We start from the raw sequence: 20,847 nt of genomic DNA, 5'->3' as shown, positions 1-20,847 counted from the left end.
TTTCATTTGTAGACTTTTAAACTGTGACTTGATTAGGTCATAGATGTGAACATGTCAGTTTCTCCCAGTAATGAAAAATAAATGAATTTTTGTTCGTCAGTCATCATTATGAAAGACAAACATCTGCAAGTTCCAAAATTGCAACAATATTCCTATGCTCATCAAAAGCTATGCCATCTTATCAAGATGATATCACATACCATTGGAATATATAATTTCTTACTAATGTCATTATTTGTGATAAAAATTTGGTACAGGCCTACTTTGGGACATCTCAGAATTGACTAACAGAAGTTTGGGTTCAATCACTTTTCAAAAAAAACATTGGTAAATTACCTTTAATACCTGACCTATAATGGTGTTTCTTTCTTGATAGGTAAACCATTAGGTCTAGCTGGCCCCTTACTGGTACCACCTCGTGTGGGACTGGGGTCAAGATTAGAGAATCCATTTGAGTGAATCACAGGGTTCTCACTTTCATCCTTCAGTTTGTTAAATTGGCTTCCACTTGGACTTTTTATGACTTTAGGATTCGTTACAATTCCGTTTCTCTTTCTACGTAATTCTGGAGATCGCATTTCCAAAGCTGATTGGCCCATCATTAACTTAGTGGGCGTGTCCTGATTGTTCGCACGCTGATTTCTCGTACTTCGTTTCACGTTTTGTGGAAAAAGTGCTGGGTTAATTTGCCAAACTGGTTCCTCGACAGAGCTCATCATTTCTGCGTTGGGATTTGTAATGATGTTAATCGTTGCTGAAATCTTTTCTTGTTTTAAGCTTCCACTTTTTATCGGGGCTGGGGCCATTATGTTGATGTTATTATCCACCCCTGGGGAATATTTCTGCTGTCCTTGAATGTTAGGGGAGACTGGGGGAGTTTGATCTGGAGATTGTGGCTCACTGACTGGAGACAGAACGCGACTTACTGGCCTTGTGCGATTTTTCCCCATTGAACACTGTTGAAGTTGTTGAGTGAAAGTCAGACATTGGTCAGAAGGAGCCTCTGTTTTCACATGACTAGAATGAGCACTCTGATTGGTTGAGGAGGTCAGGTTACTGGAAGATTTAGAATTGTTCGAATGATAGGATTTACGACGATCGTACGTGGATTCTGGAGATTCTGACGGGGAGCTGTGAAGGGCGTGGCCTCCTATAACTATAACACTACTAGGGGGCGCTGTGGTATTTAAAGGTTTCGTTTCGTTACTTGACGTTGACGATGAACTACGGCTTTTATTTACACCAACAGGAGTGGCTCCATAATCTTCTAAAATTTTACACACAGAGTTATGTCCACTTTTTAACGCAACACGAATTGGTGTACGGCCATATTGATCTGCATGATTTGGATTAGCGTGATATTTTAGTAGAACTTTCACAACATCAACGTGCCCTTCTTGAGCCGCGATACACAACGCTGTGGCTCCTTGGTTACACATGTGATCAACGTTAGCACTATTTTCAATTAATAAATGAACAACGTTTTCGTGCCCTTGCCACGCTGCGGATTGTAACGCAGTTCTAAGATCGTTATCAATGGCGTTTACATTCGCTCCGGATTTTATCAATGTTTCCACCATGTCATAATGGCCCTGCCAAGCAGCTACGTGAAGAGGGGTGCGTCCTTCTAGGTCAGGGATTTCTACATTTGCCTTGTTACGTAACAAAATTTTGACCATTTCTAAATGATTTTCGAGAGCGAGTACGTACAACACTGTTCGACCGTCTGCATCACAGTTGTTCATATTGGCTCCATTATCCAGTAAATATTGCACGATATCTTTATGGTTTTCCACGGCAGACACCCGGAACGCTGTTTTACCGTCGTGAGCTTTGTGATCGATGTGAGAATTTCGTTCCACCAATAATTGTACAATGCCAAGATGTCCTTCCTGAGCGGCCTGGATCAGAGGAATTCGTCCATCATTGTCTATCTCGTTGACCTTTGAACCATGAACTACCAATAGTTGACATACCTGAAGTGAAAAAATTACAATTGTTGAATGAATCATTAATTTCTGACATCAAAGTGCCAAAGCAAAAACTATAGGCTTCCAGTGTGAAATGTTTGCACTGCATGATGGTACCTGTCTGTTGATCCAAGAAGTTCAACCAGAATGAGTTGTGTGTTAAAGTAGATGTTAAATTGTATGTTGTTGGATTTTGAACTTGTTATTACTAATTGAGCTTACATTTATTTCATTTTGTCAAGTTTAATGAATATTCAAATATGTGTTTCATGTATAGCTGACACTCAAAATAAAACATGATGATGAAATGAAATGAATTATTAACCTTAAAGAGACAGTTTGGCCATTTTGGGGGGTTGATTTTGGGTGTTGAATATATATCTATATGTTCTAGACACACATGCATTTCAAAGCTCAAATTTCGACAGAGAGCTCTGAACGCTAGTACTGATTAACTTAGTTGATAAAATTCCTGTTTCTGATACTAAGTTACAATTGGTCAAACGAATGGTGAATCTGTCCCTTTAAGAAGGAAGGATTTTTGCCAGTAAGCATATAGAGTTTCTTTGTACAAATAACAAATTTTCATTCATTCATAAATTCAAAAGAAAAAACATTGAATTAATTCACCTTCATCTTTTAAAGGATGTGAATTTATCAGTCAAGTACAAAATAATTTCTTTAAATCAAATCACATTTTTTGTCGTAATTTCAAGATTTCGTTCATGGGTTGATGAATTTTATCATTAATCAAAACATCTTAAAGATTTGAGATAATAAAGTAAGTGGATGAAATCCTATTAAGACAGTCACCCATTGACTCGAAATCATGATAAATACGGCCACCCATTCATTGGGTAGCCAATAGAAATAGATTAGATCTAGACTCAGTCAGGTGTGAACCCAATCTACAGAAATGAGAATCTTGTCAAAAACAACTAGTATAAAATATTAATTTGGTTGTATTCGGGTGTAATATTGGGTTGTCAGATAATTTCAAGGGTATAACATAAACATCAATAAGACCATATCATTGCTGGTGGTCAATATTGTCCAGTAGCTAATATTGTTTATTAGATATATTTATTACACACAAATAGGCTGGTGATTCTACTGGTGGACAATTTTCAGTCAGACATCGGCAAATCTTGCAATTCCACTAAAACTAAGCGTTCTATGACTTCACTATCAGAAAGGCCAAGATACTAATACAGCTTTTGTCATAGTGGCGTCATAGAGGTTTAAGCAGTTTCATCTGACAGAAAATTGAGAGAATGATGCAAATAGCAAGCCATATGACTAAGAAACACATAAAAAACTGGAAAACCTCTTTACAACCCTTATTATTACAGACATTGTGAAAAATAGGTCTCTAGACATCCTGTCCAAGATTTGAGTATTGATTAATTTTATTTCATCAATTGACTGTCTTTCATTCAATTAAGTACTTGTCTTTTTCTTTCATTATATTTATATAAAAACCAATGAAAACTGACAAATGTACTTTAACAATAAACTGATGAATATAGATTTAAGTGATTTAGTCACCTAATTATTGAACATATGAAAAAGTTGCTGAATGGATACCTTTAGTACTTCATAGAATATAAAATCAGGTTCTCGTACAATTAAATACTACAAATTGATTATAAAGTACTAAATTGTAATTAAACTTTGATCGATTCATATGATAGGGTTATGTAGCACATTGCAGAATAAAGTCAGGTTCTAATGCGATTAAATAAAAAATGGATATAAACTACTGAAATGAATTCTGTTTAATCTTGACAAATTCATACTAGGAGGGATTGCCCTTACTCATATATTATTCACAAGTTTCGTCCGTGTGTTTAAATTTACAAAACAAAATATAAAAACTAAGCTTTAATTGTTTCTGATTCAGAACACGCTCCTGCACTCAATTTGATTAATTTGTAATTAAAGATTTAAAATTAACAGGAAATTGCTACAATGTTTATAAAAACCAGCCCTTTAATTACAATTTTGATTAAATAGTATAAAACATGTACCAAATGACCGCTGACTTGACAATTTCTAAGTACTGTTACTATTACTTGTTTATGAATGGTTATAGTTCGGTACAACCTGTATTAAAAGATACCAAATCACATTTGAAAAAAACAAATAAACATTATTCTACTCAAGTTTACTCAAATGTGATCCATTTTTAGTCAGCTTTAACTAAACTCAATCTAAGAACTTGTATAGTCTCTTTTGCCATTTATTCTACCTCAAAATGAACTGAACTATGCATGTATATGTTTGAACCATATCACAGCAAACCAATACACAAATAGATCTGCTCGATGTGGCCCTCACACCAGTTGTGTAATAAGAAATGAAATGAAATGAATGGAGTTTTACGTCCTACTTTTCTGCACCATGTGGGCTAATGAAGACAATGTAATAAGAAAAGTGGTTATCAAATTTGAATTCAACTCTCATGTAACTGAGTTGTGAGTTGTGTTAGGAACGTGACCACTTTCATTATTCGCAACCATTAGCAACTATTATCATTATGGTGTAAGACAGTTTTCCCCAACCTTTCTCAGCCTTCACACCCTTGGAGCAATCATCTGGACCTTTCACACCCCCAAAAATTTGTTTCATCCCATCTTCAACATGTGATAATGTGAGGTGCTCTCTCAATTCAAAATAAATTCTTCTCCTACACCAGTTGGTCACACCCCTGACACCCTAGTCCCACACCCCCGGGAGGTGAGAACACCCCAGGGGGTTGGGAACCGGGAGTGTATGGGCAACTTTCGTGAAGTAGCTAGATACATCACCTTTAAATTGGTTGTATTATATTCTACTTGAAAGTGAGAAAATATAATAATATCAGTCAATACATTTCCTACTTGAAACTTGAGAATAAATGTACACATTACAATATTATCTTGATTGACAGTATATCTCAATAGACTAGAGTAGATCATATTGAAATATTTAACATTACTTCACAATTTTATTATACCTTGTACAGGTTTAACTAATTTAATTTAGGTTAAAATAGGATTGCTTGCATATGATCCTATATTCTTGTCAGCTCAGTGAGTTAGACACTCGCTCACTAACCTGAAGGTCTAGGGTTCAATCCCAGCAAAGATCGAGGTAATACTTCGAATTTTTTTACACGGTTTCCCTTCATCAGTGATGCATGTCAGATGGTCTAGTCACTCGGATAAAACAGTAAACCAAGGCACTATGTGGCAGAATCCTTGACATTTGGAAATTGAAAAAAATAATAGCCTAATACAGCAGACCTAACAAATTTTCCCTGGCTTCATCAGACTACCTTGTTTATTTCCTTTTATTTTTTTTTCTAAACTTGATTGATTTAGAGCAATTTTATTGTGTTAATTTGAATGAATTTTATTCTGACTGTGTCATGACATTTGATAAATATTTGACTTGTAGATATAAAATGAAAATAAATATAACAATTGGAAAAAAAAAACTTGAATTTTCCATCTTTCTGTTGTGACCCCATTTTATCCGCAATTCTAGAATTTTGAATTAAAGGGAATGTAAAGAGATTTTCTAAGCTTTTTATGTGTATCGGGGACACTGATAGCATCAATTTTCACCATTTCAATTTTCAATCTGACTTTGTGGTTCTTGCAATTCCTGTAAAACTAACACGTTTTATGGCGTCATTAGAGGGGAAATGGTAGCTTTAGGTAGTTCCCTCTAGTGACGTCATAAAACGTGTTAGTTTTAGTGGAATTGCAGGAACCACAGACGTCAGAATGAAAATTGGAATGGTGTAAATTGATGCTATGAGTGTCCCTGATACACATAAAAAATTTAGAAAACCTCTTTACAATCCCTTTAAGTTTATTCTGAATACAGATCAACTATGACATTTCATAGACAAACTTGAATATTTGACTAGAAGATATAAGATGAAAATAAATATAACACAGCAATGGTAAAAACAGAGTCAAATATCAATTGTTTATATCATGTAGACCAGTATTGTGTAAGTTTCACAGTCTTGTGTTAAAACATGTTCTAATTAGACTGACTTATTCCATTCATTAGGTCAGGCTTGTGAAAATAATGTCTGGTAGAATTTTTATATTTTTACAATGGGTCGAGAGGGACTGACATGAAAAATCATTTATTTAGTCAGACATGACTGGTGAATACTGCTAAAGACTGGATAAAAGTCTAGAGCCATAGTTAAATATGACTGGTAAATATAGAGGAATTGTAACCCTGTATATAAGATACAATGTAAACCTACTATTAATATCTTTTTTACCAAAATTGGTAGAATGTTGTTTTATTGTCAATAAATATAATCTTGAGAACACATCTTCAAAAAACTTCCGAAGGAAATAATCACTTAAAAATTACAAATGACAGGAAAGAGAGAAAAAATAAACAAGATATGAGATGAATGAAGACTATTTCCTCTTTCCTTCCACCAATCATGTCACTGTATTTGTTTATTATAATATCTGTGTATTTTTCACTTCACAAGAGACTTAGTAAACCCTGATATTCTATTTGTAGTTAAGATGAATGGACTCTTTGACGGCCCTCTATATGCTCAAAGTCATCTCAGGCCATCATGGGCTTTTGGGGGACACTGGCAGACCCGAGACCCGAAACCTCTGACCTAAAGGGGCTTCAGCCCTTGAAGCCTTGCCTCGGAGACACCTCTCATTGTTGTTCTCACCCTCATGCATTTTCTAGTTTCCCTCCTATCTTCAATTTGATAAACCACTATTCAAATACTTCTAGGGATTGTAAAGAGATTTTCTAAATTTTGTATCTGTATCAGAGATAACGATAGCAGAATTTTTGATCAGACGTCTGTGGTTCCAGCAATTCCACTAAAAAGACATCACTAATCAGGAAATATGCTTTAGTACATAAGGCCCTTCACGATTAATGACTTCATCAAACACTTAAATTTAATGGAATTGCAGGAAACACAGACGTCTGAATGAAAATTAGAATGAAGCAAATTGATGCTATCAGTGTCCCTGATACAAAAAATTTCAGAAAACCTCTTAACAATCCCTTTAAGAAAATATACCAATCAATGAATATAGGTCTCTGAAGGAAAGCATGAAATTTGTTAGCCAGGAAAATAAATGATTTCCCAGTGCCAAGCATATGTACATGATTAACTATGGTGATATGATCATCTACCATCTGTTATAACTGAATACAACTCCTCCTGGTGGTTGAATATTTCTTAACAGTATTGTGTATGTAGAACACTAAAACTGCAGAACATTTGAATTTGGAGATGAATTAAGGCAGGCAAATTGTTCACAGAACTGATACAAACATTTCAATATACACATCTTAAGGCAAAAACCTTGACTTACTTGTGTATCGGAGACACTGAAAGCATTAATTTGCATCATTCCAGTTAAAAATTTGACGTCTGTGTTTCGTGCAATTCCACTAAAACTAATTTTCTGACGTCACTATCGCTAAGGGTCTTATATAATATTACTAGCTTTAGATATAGTGACGTCATAAAACACTTAGTTTTAGTTTCTGATTGAAAAGTGTAATTATGTAAATTGATGCTATCATTGTCCCGGGTACACATAAAACATTTAGAAACCTCTTTACAATCTCTTTACAAAACATTTTACACGTCTAAGCAAACTAGACAACAAACAGTTCTTCTCTCAAACAGAAAAAAAATATATCTTTTACACATAGTTTATATCATTAAAAGAAATTCCATGCTTTAAATCACATGTAACACGATTTTACCCAAAATGCATTGGGAACAATTTAAACATAATGATAATACACAATGCAAAATAAATACACAGATGCTTGGAGGTTAACATATGTTAGAAAGACAGGAAGCGGATATGATTTCCCCTAAGATTCTCAGCAAAAAATAAGTCAAGTCGAGATGGAACTCTTTCTCCCACTTTGTATTAGCTCATTTTGCTTTTCTGACTAAATTCGCCTCATAGCACACTGCATGGTATTGCCCAGAATATTCTTATTTATTATTTTCTATTTTGCGAGTCAGATTTATCTTTTTCTCACACTTGTGCAAGCTCATACCATCATTCTGACAAAATTCCCCTCATTGCAGACTGCATGGTGCTGCTCGTCATCATTAACTCAATCAGGCGTAAAAACGTAGGATGTAAACTTCCATACCATTCTATTTCTCACGCTTTGTAACAGTGAATATGACTTTCATTAAAATTTATTTTTTTAAATCTAAAAGAGAATCTTAGTTTAATTTTTATAAAAAATAAATTAACGAGAATTTAGAGCCATAAGTGAGATAGGATCCTGATAAGAGCTAAGTATCATTGAAAATGACTTGTAGAGTATACTTGATCTTTTTCTATCTTAGTCTACATTATGTAATTTTGGGTTTGATGTCAAAAGATAGCTTAAAGGGATTATAAAGAGATTTTCTCAAAATTATGTGTATCCGGGACACTGATGGCATCAATTTGCACCATTCTAATTTTCAATCAGATGTCTGTGGTTCTTGTACTTTCAGTGTAATTTTAAGCCGATTTTGCAATAGTGACCTCATATACAGTTCAGCATTTCTATAATTACAGGAACCATAGACTTCTGACTGAAAAAATTGCGATGAAAAAATTGCCAAAAATGTCCTGATAAACATAAAAATTAAGTTTTGAAAACCTCTTTACAATACCATTAAATAAATATTTTGACACATTTTAGATATTTGGAGACTATCAGATTAGACAAGAGTAAAATCTTATAGCAGGCATTGGGACTTTTGGATACTGAATTGTGAAATTTCTCATCTCAGCCTTAAAATCACATGACTAAAGAGAACATTAAATTTAGCTTCTTGTTATAAACCAATATGTTGGTGGTTTGTTACCCCATCTTACATGATGATATTTTAGTTAGCTTTATAATGTCAATAGTTAGATTTATTTTGTATTTAAGTAAGATATTATTCCTGTATTCTTATTTTTGATTTTTCTGTCATCTATGAGAAAATAAATGGCCTTATTCAATTGAATAAGCACAACACAGGGGATAAAAATAACATTAAATTTAGCGTTAGATAGGATAGCTTGCACATTGTAATAATTTTCTCTTGAGGCATTCATAGCAGCTGGAAATTCTTATCAAAAATTTGATGAAATTTAAATAAGATTCTAAGTGTCATTGCAGGGTAAATATTGTGAGCTCTTGACTTTTCTTCAAATTTCTCATGAAATATAAAATTAACAGTGTAGCAGATGTTGCTTGTTGAGACAGGCCATGCTTAATGTTCTGGAACAATATGTAGCAACTATATACAGGAAACAATATGTAGCAACTATATACAGGAAACAATATGTAGCAACTATATACAGGAAACAATATGTAGCAACTATATACAGGAAACAATATGTAACAACTATATACAGGAAACAATATGTAACAACTAAATACAGGAAACAATATGTAGCAATGAAAATAATCCAGGAGCCCAATTTTAAACAATAGTCAAACAAAAGACAATTTTCTCTGTCCGATTATTTCCAGGCTGGCAAGCATTAAAAGAAGTTGATGCCAATAAGTAACTAATACCAATAAAATCTGTTATTTCAAACTATTGTCTAAACTTGAATCTAACAGACTTCTGACTGTGCCAGTAAACTGATCTCAGTCTACCATTCACTTAGAAAACATTTTATTTTCCAAAAATAACATTGCTACATCTGAGTCACAACTGGTATCCATTGAAGTTGATTGAATGGCGGCAAAGTAACTGGTTACTATTCAACATAAGGCATCCACGGTACTTAGTTAGGTTGAAATATATAATGGTCTATAAAACTTTATCAACTATGTGGACTCTCTGAAAGGGATGCTGAATTGACAAACCTAAATACCAAATTAACATTATAATTTATGAGGACTCTCTGAAATTAGGATGATGGGTTAATTACCTAAAAATATATTATTCGCTATGTGGACTCTCTGAAAGGGATGCTGAATTGACAAACCTAAATACCAAATTAACATTATAATCTATGAGGACTCTCTGAAATTAGGATGATGGGTTAATTACCTAAAAATATATTATTAGCTATGTAGACTCTCTGTAAGGGATTCTGAGTGGACAAACCTAACCACAAATAACAGTATTATCTTTGTGGACTCTCTGAAATGAATGCCTAGTTACGATTCAAAATCCATGTTAATAATATTATTTATGTGGAATCTCTGAAAGGAATACAGCATGGTATTAGATGTACTGGAAAGATGGGCATTCTCTGCTAGTCGCGAAGGACCACTACAAATATTGAACTTGGCATGGAGGAAAAATTACAAAGTTTGAGAGCAATGGTATTGGTCAAGAAACCTGAATTAAGATTGAGACCAACTGACAATCATCAAGTTTATCTGATGGTAATAATAACTACTTGATAATCTACAGTGGTAGTAATCTAATATTAATATCAAGAGTTATTTATATATTATAGAAATATATTGATATATCTAAACTATGGGGCCTGTAATGAACCCAACATGTCAAAAGTCTATTTAGTTTTAGCTGGTTTCATGAAATCTTAATTTCATATTGGCTATGCTGTTCTAACACTTGGACAGTGAAAGAGAGAAAGCAAATGCCGCTGATCTGACAAAATTTGCCTCATTGCACACTGCATGGCATTGCTCTACTTTGTAAGCCCAAGCTGTAGAAAAGTAAAACATAACACTACAAAGATTGGGCTAATGTTATAAAACCTGTCTTGGCAAAATTTCACTCATTGCCCACTGCATGGCTTCAGTAACCCAATGAGGAGCAGTAAAGAAGGATGTAAAACTCCATTTCATTTGATCTATAGTAGGTATTAGAAAACGGAATATATTGATTTCATCCTATCATACATCTAGGCCAATCATCGAACAACGGAACTGTAAAATATCCCATAATTCCTGCTAGTATTTCCATCATTTCTCATACTGTCTTCTCTAATAGCAGGATTTCATTTGACCTTATATATTGATTTCATTGCTGCCTTGATGTACTTTTACGAAAAAATATGTCATAGTGATTCTTGATTTCGTTGAATTTACCAGTCATGTCTGACTAGAGCTCTAAACTGTTGAGTTCATTTTTTTTACCAGTCATGGCCAGTCTTGTCAGGCAAGAGCTCTAGACTGTTGATTTTTCTGTATTTACCAGTCATGCCATTACTGAATGTATTTACCAGTCATGTCTGACTAGAGCTCTAAAGTGTATTAACCCGATCTGCAGCAAAAATCTGTATTAAAGACAAGTCGATGAAAATTTCAGTGAAAATGAGAACAGATGGCACACCAGATTTGATGCTAGTTGCCACTGTAACAGTTAATTATAATCTAATGAAATAATATATCACTATAATCAATGTTAATAAATCATTATTCTGTCAGATCTATAGAATACAACAATATTATACAATGTTATACAATACAAGGTTATACAATACTATACAATTTACTAAAAGAATTATACAATTTACTAGAAGAATTATACATTGTATACCTTTCTTTGGCAGGTTAAGTCAATCATTAAACACTGTTGCAACAAAAGCCTTTTCTATAAAAGCAAAGAAGTTACTTCTACCACTTAATATTTCAATTGGAGCATTTTAAATCATTTAACCCTCATGGCTTCTGCAAATTTTAGAAATGCTACATAATAATATTAAACAACTGCTAAGAAAATCAAATGTGACAATTCAAGTTAGCAAAAATGGCACTGAACACAGACTGGTAGCTGAAGTGGGGGCCTGGGGTGTTACATAGCTGAAGACCCCCTTGAAAAATTTACCACACCCCCACCCCTCTCTGACACTCTGGGCTAGCTACAGGTCTGAATGATCATATCAGTAATAAAGAAAGGCAATAACCATTATCTGATATTCCCAACTAATATTTCCTGTTATTATCAAATATGTTCATTTACATAATAATTCCCGATTTCCCGGGCGGGTGATTAGCTTTACTATTTATAGATTAAGGATAATTCCCGTCAGGTTAATGTAATTATTATCGTTATGGAGATACCGGGTAATTAACTATAATTATCATAATGACCTCCGTAGTTATATCATAGAACAGTATGATTTTATGTGATATTAGGCTAATATTGATAAGATGACTGATGTTTTGGATATACAATCATTATCAGGCGCCTGTACCAATAAAGCACACTAAAGGATCCTCTAAGGAAGCCTGAATGTGGGTACCTTAATACTCTTTTCCAAAACTGTTTGTCCTGATGAGGATTGTAAATCTGAAACACCACTCATCAGCAAAAGATGTGCAATAACACCAGGCATTTAAGAACTCAATGATTAGAAATTTCAAACTAGGGGTTTGGGGGCAAAGGCAAGCCAGCTTCTGTAGAAATGTCACGACTAGAATCAACATTTCACGAACCCTTCCTACTTGTTTCAGTAACATGAAAAAGAAGGCTGTCCATAACTGCATGACAAAGTTCAAAATTTGTTACTGTGCAATGATTTACTTACACCATTCAAATTTTCAATCAAACCTCTGTGGGTCTTGCAATTCCACTAAAACTAACCATTTAAAGATATATCCATACATAACATTCATGACAAAGTTCAGAATTAGTCTTAAAGTTTCCTTCAATAACACATCTTTATCAGTTTCTCAGATTTGTCAAATTTCAGACTTGTAAATGACACTACTTGATGAAAATCTCTTTAAACCGAACCATTTAAGTTTCAATCATGACAACTTCTTTAAAGAAAAAAAACACGGATCGCATCATTTTGAAGTCATTCAGAAAGAATTGAGCTGTCAATTTCTCTTTAACAAGGCTGCATGCAGATTGGAAATTTGGCGTGGAGTGGAATTGGGATCAATTCTCTGACGCCAAATTTCTGCTGATTTATTGGTTTTAATTTAATCCTTGCAGAATCAATGCCAAACTTGTCTTAGAAAAAATTACGTGATCATTCATCATGGTGGGTGAATAGGAAGTTAGATTGACCGAACCTATTTTTAATTCATCTTGAACCTTGACACAACCCCCCAGCAATCTCAGTCTTAAAGAGACCTCCTTATAAGGGATTGTAAAGAGATTTTCTGAACTTGTAAGTCTGATGACCTTAAATAAGTCATCTTTCCTCATTATTCCAGTCCGCCCAGCTGTACATGATCATGGATGAACTTGGAAAGATCAATGCCAACAAGCCAGTGGGGATACAGGGTATGCATTTGCCCACTTAGCAAAGTGGTTTGCACCCCGAACTGTACCCCCACTTTATTTTCAACACATCTTTAATGTCTACTTTTTTCTCCAAAATATATGTGTCAGAATGCACAAAATCCATACAGCTTCAGCAGTTGTCTCCACATTGAATCAGTCTGCCCCCTATTTGTACCCCCTCGTCTCGTAAGGCTGGCAACACTACTGGAACCAGCTGATAGAAAGGACCTAAAAAACCAAAATTGGAAGAAATTGTCGTTTTTTTCTTTGCTATTAGCCTTTCATTTTAATGGTGTAGGAAGTATGGTTCAACACCAAGCAATTAACATTTCAACCTTTCAACAGAAATTACATAGAACATTAAATATACTCTCATTTTCTAGTTCAAACTCATATCTGCTGTATATCAAGTACTCCTCTCTGATAGATATAGTTCATTGCAATATGAACCCCATCATGATTTGAATAAATTATATTCGGCACATCATTTATCAAATGTGCAAATGATATAAAAGAAAGGCAGCAATTTCAAAAGACCTCAAAGTTGCTAAAGCCTTAACTTAACCCAGGACTTACTTAATTTTTTTGTTTTTGGAAACACATACAAAAACAGGTTGAAAACCACTGAACTGGAGGCTAAACTAGATCCTAGGATAAGATAACTGATTTTTCATTAGTAGGCTTATACCAAGAGGAACAAATCATTTAGGATTGACCCAGTTCAGTTCATTAGGGTGGAGTCCACAGGGTCTGGGCTCAAGCAAGTGAGAATTAAGTGCCAGCAAAACCATCTTCAGTTCAGCAGAGATTGATTAATTTGCAGTGTATTAGCACAAAACCAAAAAGATGACCATTCTGATAAGGCACCTCCAAATAGTTAGAAATAAGTTCTCCGGGCTTTAGATTTTCAAATTTTCATTGGGGATGGCCCTAACACACCTTGGCAAAAAATCCGAGCCCCATCTCGAATGCATTCCAGGCAAAGGGGCTAGATTGGCCTGACAAATGAATATCTAGATGAACAGATCTCTTTAATAATGTCATAATACCATTGTAACATGCTAAATCTCTGACAAGATTACAGACTTTGGTCCAAACAGATTCCACGTGTCACAATCTTCTGATGGATCTATCGTTCAACTTCAACCACAAAGCTTGGTCTTGTAACTCAAAATCAAACATGGAATTGTACGTGTCCAAACTGTCAAGATCATGTTATTTTCTAATTCTGATATCGATCAAAAAACATGGTGGAATACGTCTTGTCCAAAGTTAGAGATTACATAATCAATAAGTCAGTCTCTAAGTCATTGTTTGTAGGAAATGTTACAGCTCTATTGCTGATATGTTCAACTAGAAACAAATATTATCTGTTTTCAGAACAACTCTAAGAAGGGAATGGATGAATAAACTGTAATGATAAAACGGCAAGTGTTCTGAGAACCGTTACAATTGTGTTTCATTCCGATTTTGAACCGGGTTTCCCCCTGTCAGTGATGCAGGGGCTGAAATGGAAAAAGTGTCTAGTCTTCAGATGGGACAATAAACCGAGGCCCCGTGTGCTACAAGCTGTGCATGTTAAAGATCCCTCGACAGTTGGAAATCGAAAAAGAGCAGGCTAATGCCGCTGTCCTGGCAAAATTTCCCTCATTGCACCCTGCATGACGTTGCCCATCTTCATTAGCCCACATGGTGCAGAAAAGCAGGACATAAAACTCCATTTCATTTCATTTCATTTTTCTTTTTGAAGCAGTAAAAAAAAGACAGTGCTCAACAAATAAATCAAAAGTTAGTGTATTATAAATTACTGTCAAATGAATTTAAAGTTATCCATGTCACCCCCTATATTACCCTCATTCAAATATATTTAAAATACCATGAATTTAACAAAGTAGCTTCTAGAAATCAATATATTACTGGCGAAAATGAAATTATATAAAATATAACTGACAGGACTATTAAAGTTATTGATAAACTTCCCGTGTGAGGATTATTTCTTTCTGTTACAACATTTTATAATTTAATAATATGAATCGGCAAAAAATAATAAAAGTAAAACAAGAAAAAACACATATTTGAATTCTTGAAGTATGATTTGAGTTCATATTTTGAAAAGGAAAATACTGTTAATATGGATAATTTCTCTTTCCTAAATTAACTGATGAGGAGGTTTTATGTCCGAACTGTGTGTCATCTTGCTGACACATCACATAATTACTGATGCATTTCAAAGAAAAAACTTAGCTCAAATCAGTTTATATCTTAGCATTTGAAACTTTAGTCAGACATGACTGGTATATACAGCAAAAGCAACAGTTTAGCTCTCTTGTCAGACATGACTGGTAAATACAACCAAACAAACAGCCTAGAGCTGTCGTCAGACATGACTGGTAAATACAGCTATAGCAACAGTTTAGCTCTCTTGTCAGACACTACTGGCAAATAAAGTTAAGGCAACAGTTTTAGAGCCAAATCAGCATCCCTGATGAAATAATGCTTTCAAACTGTATGAATCATTTATAGAGTAGATCCCCATTAATAGTCAATATTATTTATATAACTGAGTTTTTTCATGTGTAAAAACTAATTCCTATTCGAATAGTTTTACATTTTTATGGAATTTTTGAGTAAAAACCATTAAAACTTTGTCAGCATTTACATAATAATAGAAATGAGTCATTATTCCGAGGAGCAGTAATGGAACACAGCATCACGTAATTTCATTAAAATCTATAATAGTGTTCATAGTATGAACAATTGGCGTATTTCCCATATTTTATACAAATATTGTGATAATTTTGATCAAATTGGGACAAAAAATTGTGTCAGAAAGCCATTTCTAGGAAAATTAACCCCAAATTAACTCAAGAAATCTTCTCAAAGATATTTTTTCAGAAATAATTGTTTGCAGTTATCAGAAAATTTAAAAAACAAGAACTGTATTTCTCTAAAAGTAATGACTCATAACTGAAAAATGTAATTTTCTTTTCAATTTTACCAGTCTGCAGGATATATTTCAATCTATTGTAACTATTAGACAGTTATTATATACAGTTTGTTATTTAAAAACTATTTCTGAATCTTTTAAGAACATAGAGCAAATATCTAGACTAGTTCTAGAATTATTTAAATTTGTGAATCGATAAAACGTGATACAACAGCATAGAAATTCGAAAATTTGTTCATTGCGACATTTATTATATCTTATCCCATATATCGGGATATGAACTGTGTTTCCACTCTAAGCCGGCTTTTTTGTGTTTCCACTGACAAATTGCCGAACCGTTAGCGTTCGGGAACCGTAACGGTTCGGCAATTGAAGCTTTTCTCGTTCGGCAATTTATCGGGGGCCAAATGAAAGTCAGCTTTCGTTTACTCAGTGGAAACACAAAAAGCCGGCTTTTTCTCGTTCGGCAAAAGGGGGCGTGTCGATAAAAAGAATTCTTATCAGAATCAAAACCAGCATTTGAACTTTCCTTCGTCGCTGCAAGTATCTACGAATGTCCAAGTTACATCCACTGTAAGAATTGCGTTAAGTATTAAGTTAACATCGAATTGGCCACCATTATTGCTTTGTTTACCTTAACTGGTCATGTGCAATAATGTACTTCCGATTTAACGATAGTCTTGTACATCGTGTGCTGTCAATAATGTGCGACTTTATGATCGAGACCAAAGTCGTTCGGGAACCAGAAAAACTCAGTGTAAACGCAACGTGTTCGGCAATAAAGCTAGCTTTCCTTCACAATTGTCAGTGGAAACGCAGTTATGTATTGTATCTTATCCCATAAAACATGATATGTATTGTATCTTATCCCATATATCATGTTATGTATTGTATCTTATCCCATAAAACATGATATGTATTGTATCTTATCCCATATATCATGTTATGTATTGTATCTTATCCCATATATCATGATATGTATTGTATCTTATCCCATATATCATGATATGTATTGTATCTTATCCCATAAAACATGATATGTATTGTATCTTATCCCATATATCATGATATGTATTGTATCTTATCCCATATATCATGATATGTATTGTATCTTATCCCATATATCATGATATGTATTGTATCTTATCCCATATATCATGTTATGTATTGTATCTTATCCCATATATCATGATATTTATTGTATCTTATCCCATATATCATGATATTTATTGTATCTTATCCCATATATCATGATATTTATTGTATCTTATCCCATATATCATGATATGTAATTGTACCTTACATTGTGATGTATATCATATCATTTCGAATCGTTACATTCAGTAGCCCTTATATCATGTTTTGTATTGTATTGTATTGTAGTCCTTTCATCATAATGTGTATGATATTGTATCGTAGCACTTATATTGTGATATCTATTGTATGGCCTCTGCATTACATCATTTCATATTGTAGCATTTAGTATCCATTATATTGTGATGCATATCATATCAAAACAAGGAAGTTTCCCATTCCAATTAAAACTAACAAGATTGACTGGGAAAAGATAAACTGGGTGTTCAGTAATAACTGACCATATCACGTAAAGCCACAACTAATGTTAAAAGGGTTAAATAAAATCTTATTACAATATATTTTCCAATGACACCATTCTGAACAGATATTTAGTTGAACAGTAAAACTGAGACGATAGTTTGTCAAGACCGCTACTTTAAGTCGTACCATTATATAATTCTATATATAATATTGATCTATAGAGATGTGACTGGAATCTTAATACAGTATTTTAGGTTAGATCTAATACAATTCTAACTCAATATCTCTATATAATATACAGTATATATTACATTGTAAAGACACGTGTTGTTCAATCACATTCTGAAAATCAGATATACATTCTACAATATACATTGCACCTAGATAGCTATAAATAGTGAGGTAGGTGTGGCGTAGAAGCAGATCATGCTTACTCTTTTCGAAACACCTAATGGTACTTCTCTTTTGAAGTGCCCACTATTATACAACTTTAAGTCTCAATTTTGCCATAATTTGAATGAAATTTTGATTAAAAATTGACTTTTATTATAATGTGTAAAAGCTCACACTGAGCCAACTCTCAGAAGCACTGGCATGGGCATCAATTTTCTTTGGTTGAGGAGGATTCGAACCAACGGCACATAATAGCCTCTATCTACTTTTTAATAGATTTTCCCAGCATTATAGCCTACCAGTGTACTGTCCTAATTTTTTTTATCCCCCTCGGCTGATGATAGAGACCCCCTGGGGAGAGTACAAAATGTATCAAATGAAGGGTAAATATGATATGGGTCAGGTATAAGTGTAATTGGTGGGGGAGGTATCTAAGTAGGTCAAGTCGTGACCTATATCAGGTAAAACAGGTGAGATAACAGCAAGGTAAACAAACTGAATCAATGCTCTGTAATCACTAGTTATACAAAATCTAATCATACTGTTGACCCTTAACTAAATTTACCTTAGGTCAGCCTGGTAAAGGCATTCTGTCATCTAATTACAGACTCATAGTCCCTTAAAGGGATATTGACATCTAGATAATTGCTTTACAAGCTAACAGAGCTCAATTTAAGCTATCTTTATAGTTGTCTTCATGTTTACTTTGCCAGCTGAAAGAGATCAATTTCATTTATCTGTATAACCCTGTATATAATTTCTGACCAAGCTCATAGAGCTCAAATTCATTTATCTGCTATGTCATTAAAATATTGACTTCAGCATCTCATAGAGTTCAATTTCAGCTATCTTTATAGACATCTTAATATTAACTTTCAGCTAATAGAGCTCGATTTCAGCTATCTTTATAGACATCTTAATATTAACTTTCAGCTAATAGAGCTCGATTTCAGCTATCTTTATAGACATCTTAATATTAACTTTCAGCTAATAGAGCTCGATTTCAGCTATCTTTATAGTCATATTAATATTAACTTTCGGCTAATAGAGCTCAATCTGTATAGCTGTCCTAATATTAAGCTCCATTTCTCTTCTAGAATTCTTACTTAAATCTCAATCAGATGTAAAGCTCCATTTCATTTCGTTACCTTCAATACATTGGCACTCTATGTAAATCATTGAATACATCTCAAATCTCCTAAATCTCAAATACAATTTTGTTTTAAAATGGAATCCCCAAACCCCCCATGAAGATTTCAACTTTACTTGTAGCTTGCACCAATCATTTCAAATTGTGAAAATTTAATTTACTGGGTACACATGGCTTTGATTATTTACATCAAAAGAATAGCCATAACTGACTATTACCATAAAAACAGCCTGGATTTCATTATTTTTATCAATTCACGCATGTTTATACTATAACTCTTTAGAAAAATTTGCAAGACAAAGTGTTTTAATCAGAAAACACCATATTTCAATTACTAAAGAAACACATGGATTATAATTTGAAAGTTTGTTACTCCCACACGAAATTTGTAGCACAGTTTTGTTGGTTGTGGATGTTCTAAATTATGGTTCCTAGCAGACGACAATCCAACTAGCTACTGACTGAGCTTTTCAACTGTCCTAGCAGATGACAATCCAACTAGCTACTGACTGAGCTTTTCAACTGTCCTAGCAGACGACAATCCAACTAGCTACTGACTGAGCTTTTCAACTGTCCTAGCAGACGACAATCCAACTAGCTACTGACTGAGCTTTTCAACTGTCCTAGCAGACGACAATCCAACTAGCTACTGACTGAGCTTTTCAACTGTACTAGCAGACGACAATCCAACTAGCTACTGACTGAGCTTTTCAACTGTCCTAGCAGACGACAATCCAACTAGCTACTGACTGAGCTTTTCAACTGTCCTAGCAGACGACAATCCAACTCGCTACTGACTGAGCTATTCCACTGTCCTAGCAGATGACAATCCAACTCACTACCTACTGAGCTATCCCATTGTCCTAGCAGACAACAATCCAACTCACTACTGACTGAGCTATTCCACTGTCCTAGCAGATGACAATCCAACTCACTACCTACTGAGCTATCCCATTGTCCTAGCAGACAACAATCCAACTCACTACTGACTGAGCTATTCCACTGTCCTAGCAGACGACGATCCAACTCACTACCTACTGAGCTATCCCATTGTCCTAGCAGACAACAATCCAACTCACTACTGACTGAGCTATTCCACTGTCCTAGCAGACGACGATCCAACTCACTACCTACTGAGCTATTCCACTGTCCTAGCAGACGACAATGCACCATGCTACTGGTAGAGCCATCCTTCAGGTGTTTTTAATTAAAAATGTTACTTTCCTATCAGACTATATCTATTATACTGTAGTATATAAATCAATAATTAATTTACTGGACATACTAATCATCTTCTTATATCAAACACAGATACCACTCAATTTTACTCTTGATTGCATTTGGTATGGTTTTACATGTTTCAGGATCTAGACTTGTCAAATCTGAATTTATCATCTTCTTATTTCAAACAGAGATAACAGCCAATTATATGATTGAATATATTTCTCATGATCCAGGCTTCTCATATCTTAAATTCTGATGCCACAGCATGTTCTTCAGAAAGTCCTGCCAGTAATAGCTTTAAACCNCATATTACTTTTTTTCTATTTTAGATACCAGCCAATTCTTCTCATGACCACAACCAGCTGATCAC

General features: G+C 34.2%; 3 protein-coding genes across 3 annotated transcripts; all 3 read right to left on the bottom strand.

Moving 5' to 3' along the window:
• Window positions 1-350: 350 nt before the first annotated feature.
• LOTGIDRAFT_165077 (hypothetical protein) lies at window positions 351-7,378 on the bottom strand (the record flags this gene model as incomplete). Its single annotated transcript, XM_009061597.1, has 3 exons — window positions 351-1,267; window positions 1,823-1,976; window positions 7,343-7,378. 3 exons carry the CDS (start codon window positions 7,376-7,378, stop codon window positions 351-353), a joined length of 1,107 nt encoding a protein of 368 aa, XP_009059845.1.
• Window positions 7,379-9,268: 1,890 nt separating this feature from the next.
• On the bottom strand, window positions 9,269-9,469 carry LOTGIDRAFT_70216 (hypothetical protein; the record flags this gene model as incomplete). The annotated part of the gene is made up of 1 exon (XM_009061510.1): window positions 9,269-9,469. A coding segment is annotated over one exon (201 nt), but the record flags the coding sequence as incomplete, so codon positions are not given.
• Window positions 9,470-19,991: 10,522 nt separating this feature from the next.
• LOTGIDRAFT_125341 (hypothetical protein) lies at window positions 19,992-20,444 on the bottom strand (the record flags this gene model as incomplete). The annotated part of the gene is made up of 1 exon (XM_009061596.1): window positions 19,992-20,444. A coding segment is annotated over one exon (453 nt), but the record flags the coding sequence as incomplete, so codon positions are not given.
• Between the last annotated feature and the right edge of the window lie 403 nt (window positions 20,445-20,847).

The sequence above is a fragment of the Lottia gigantea genome, assembly GCF_000327385.1.
Source record: "Lottia gigantea unplaced genomic scaffold LOTGIsca_49, whole genome shotgun sequence".
In the NCBI taxonomy this organism is placed as follows: domain Eukaryota; kingdom Metazoa; phylum Mollusca; class Gastropoda; family Lottiidae; genus Lottia; species Lottia gigantea.
The sequence above is the reverse complement of the archived record's forward strand: the minus strand, read 5'-3'. Positions and strand labels throughout refer to the sequence as shown.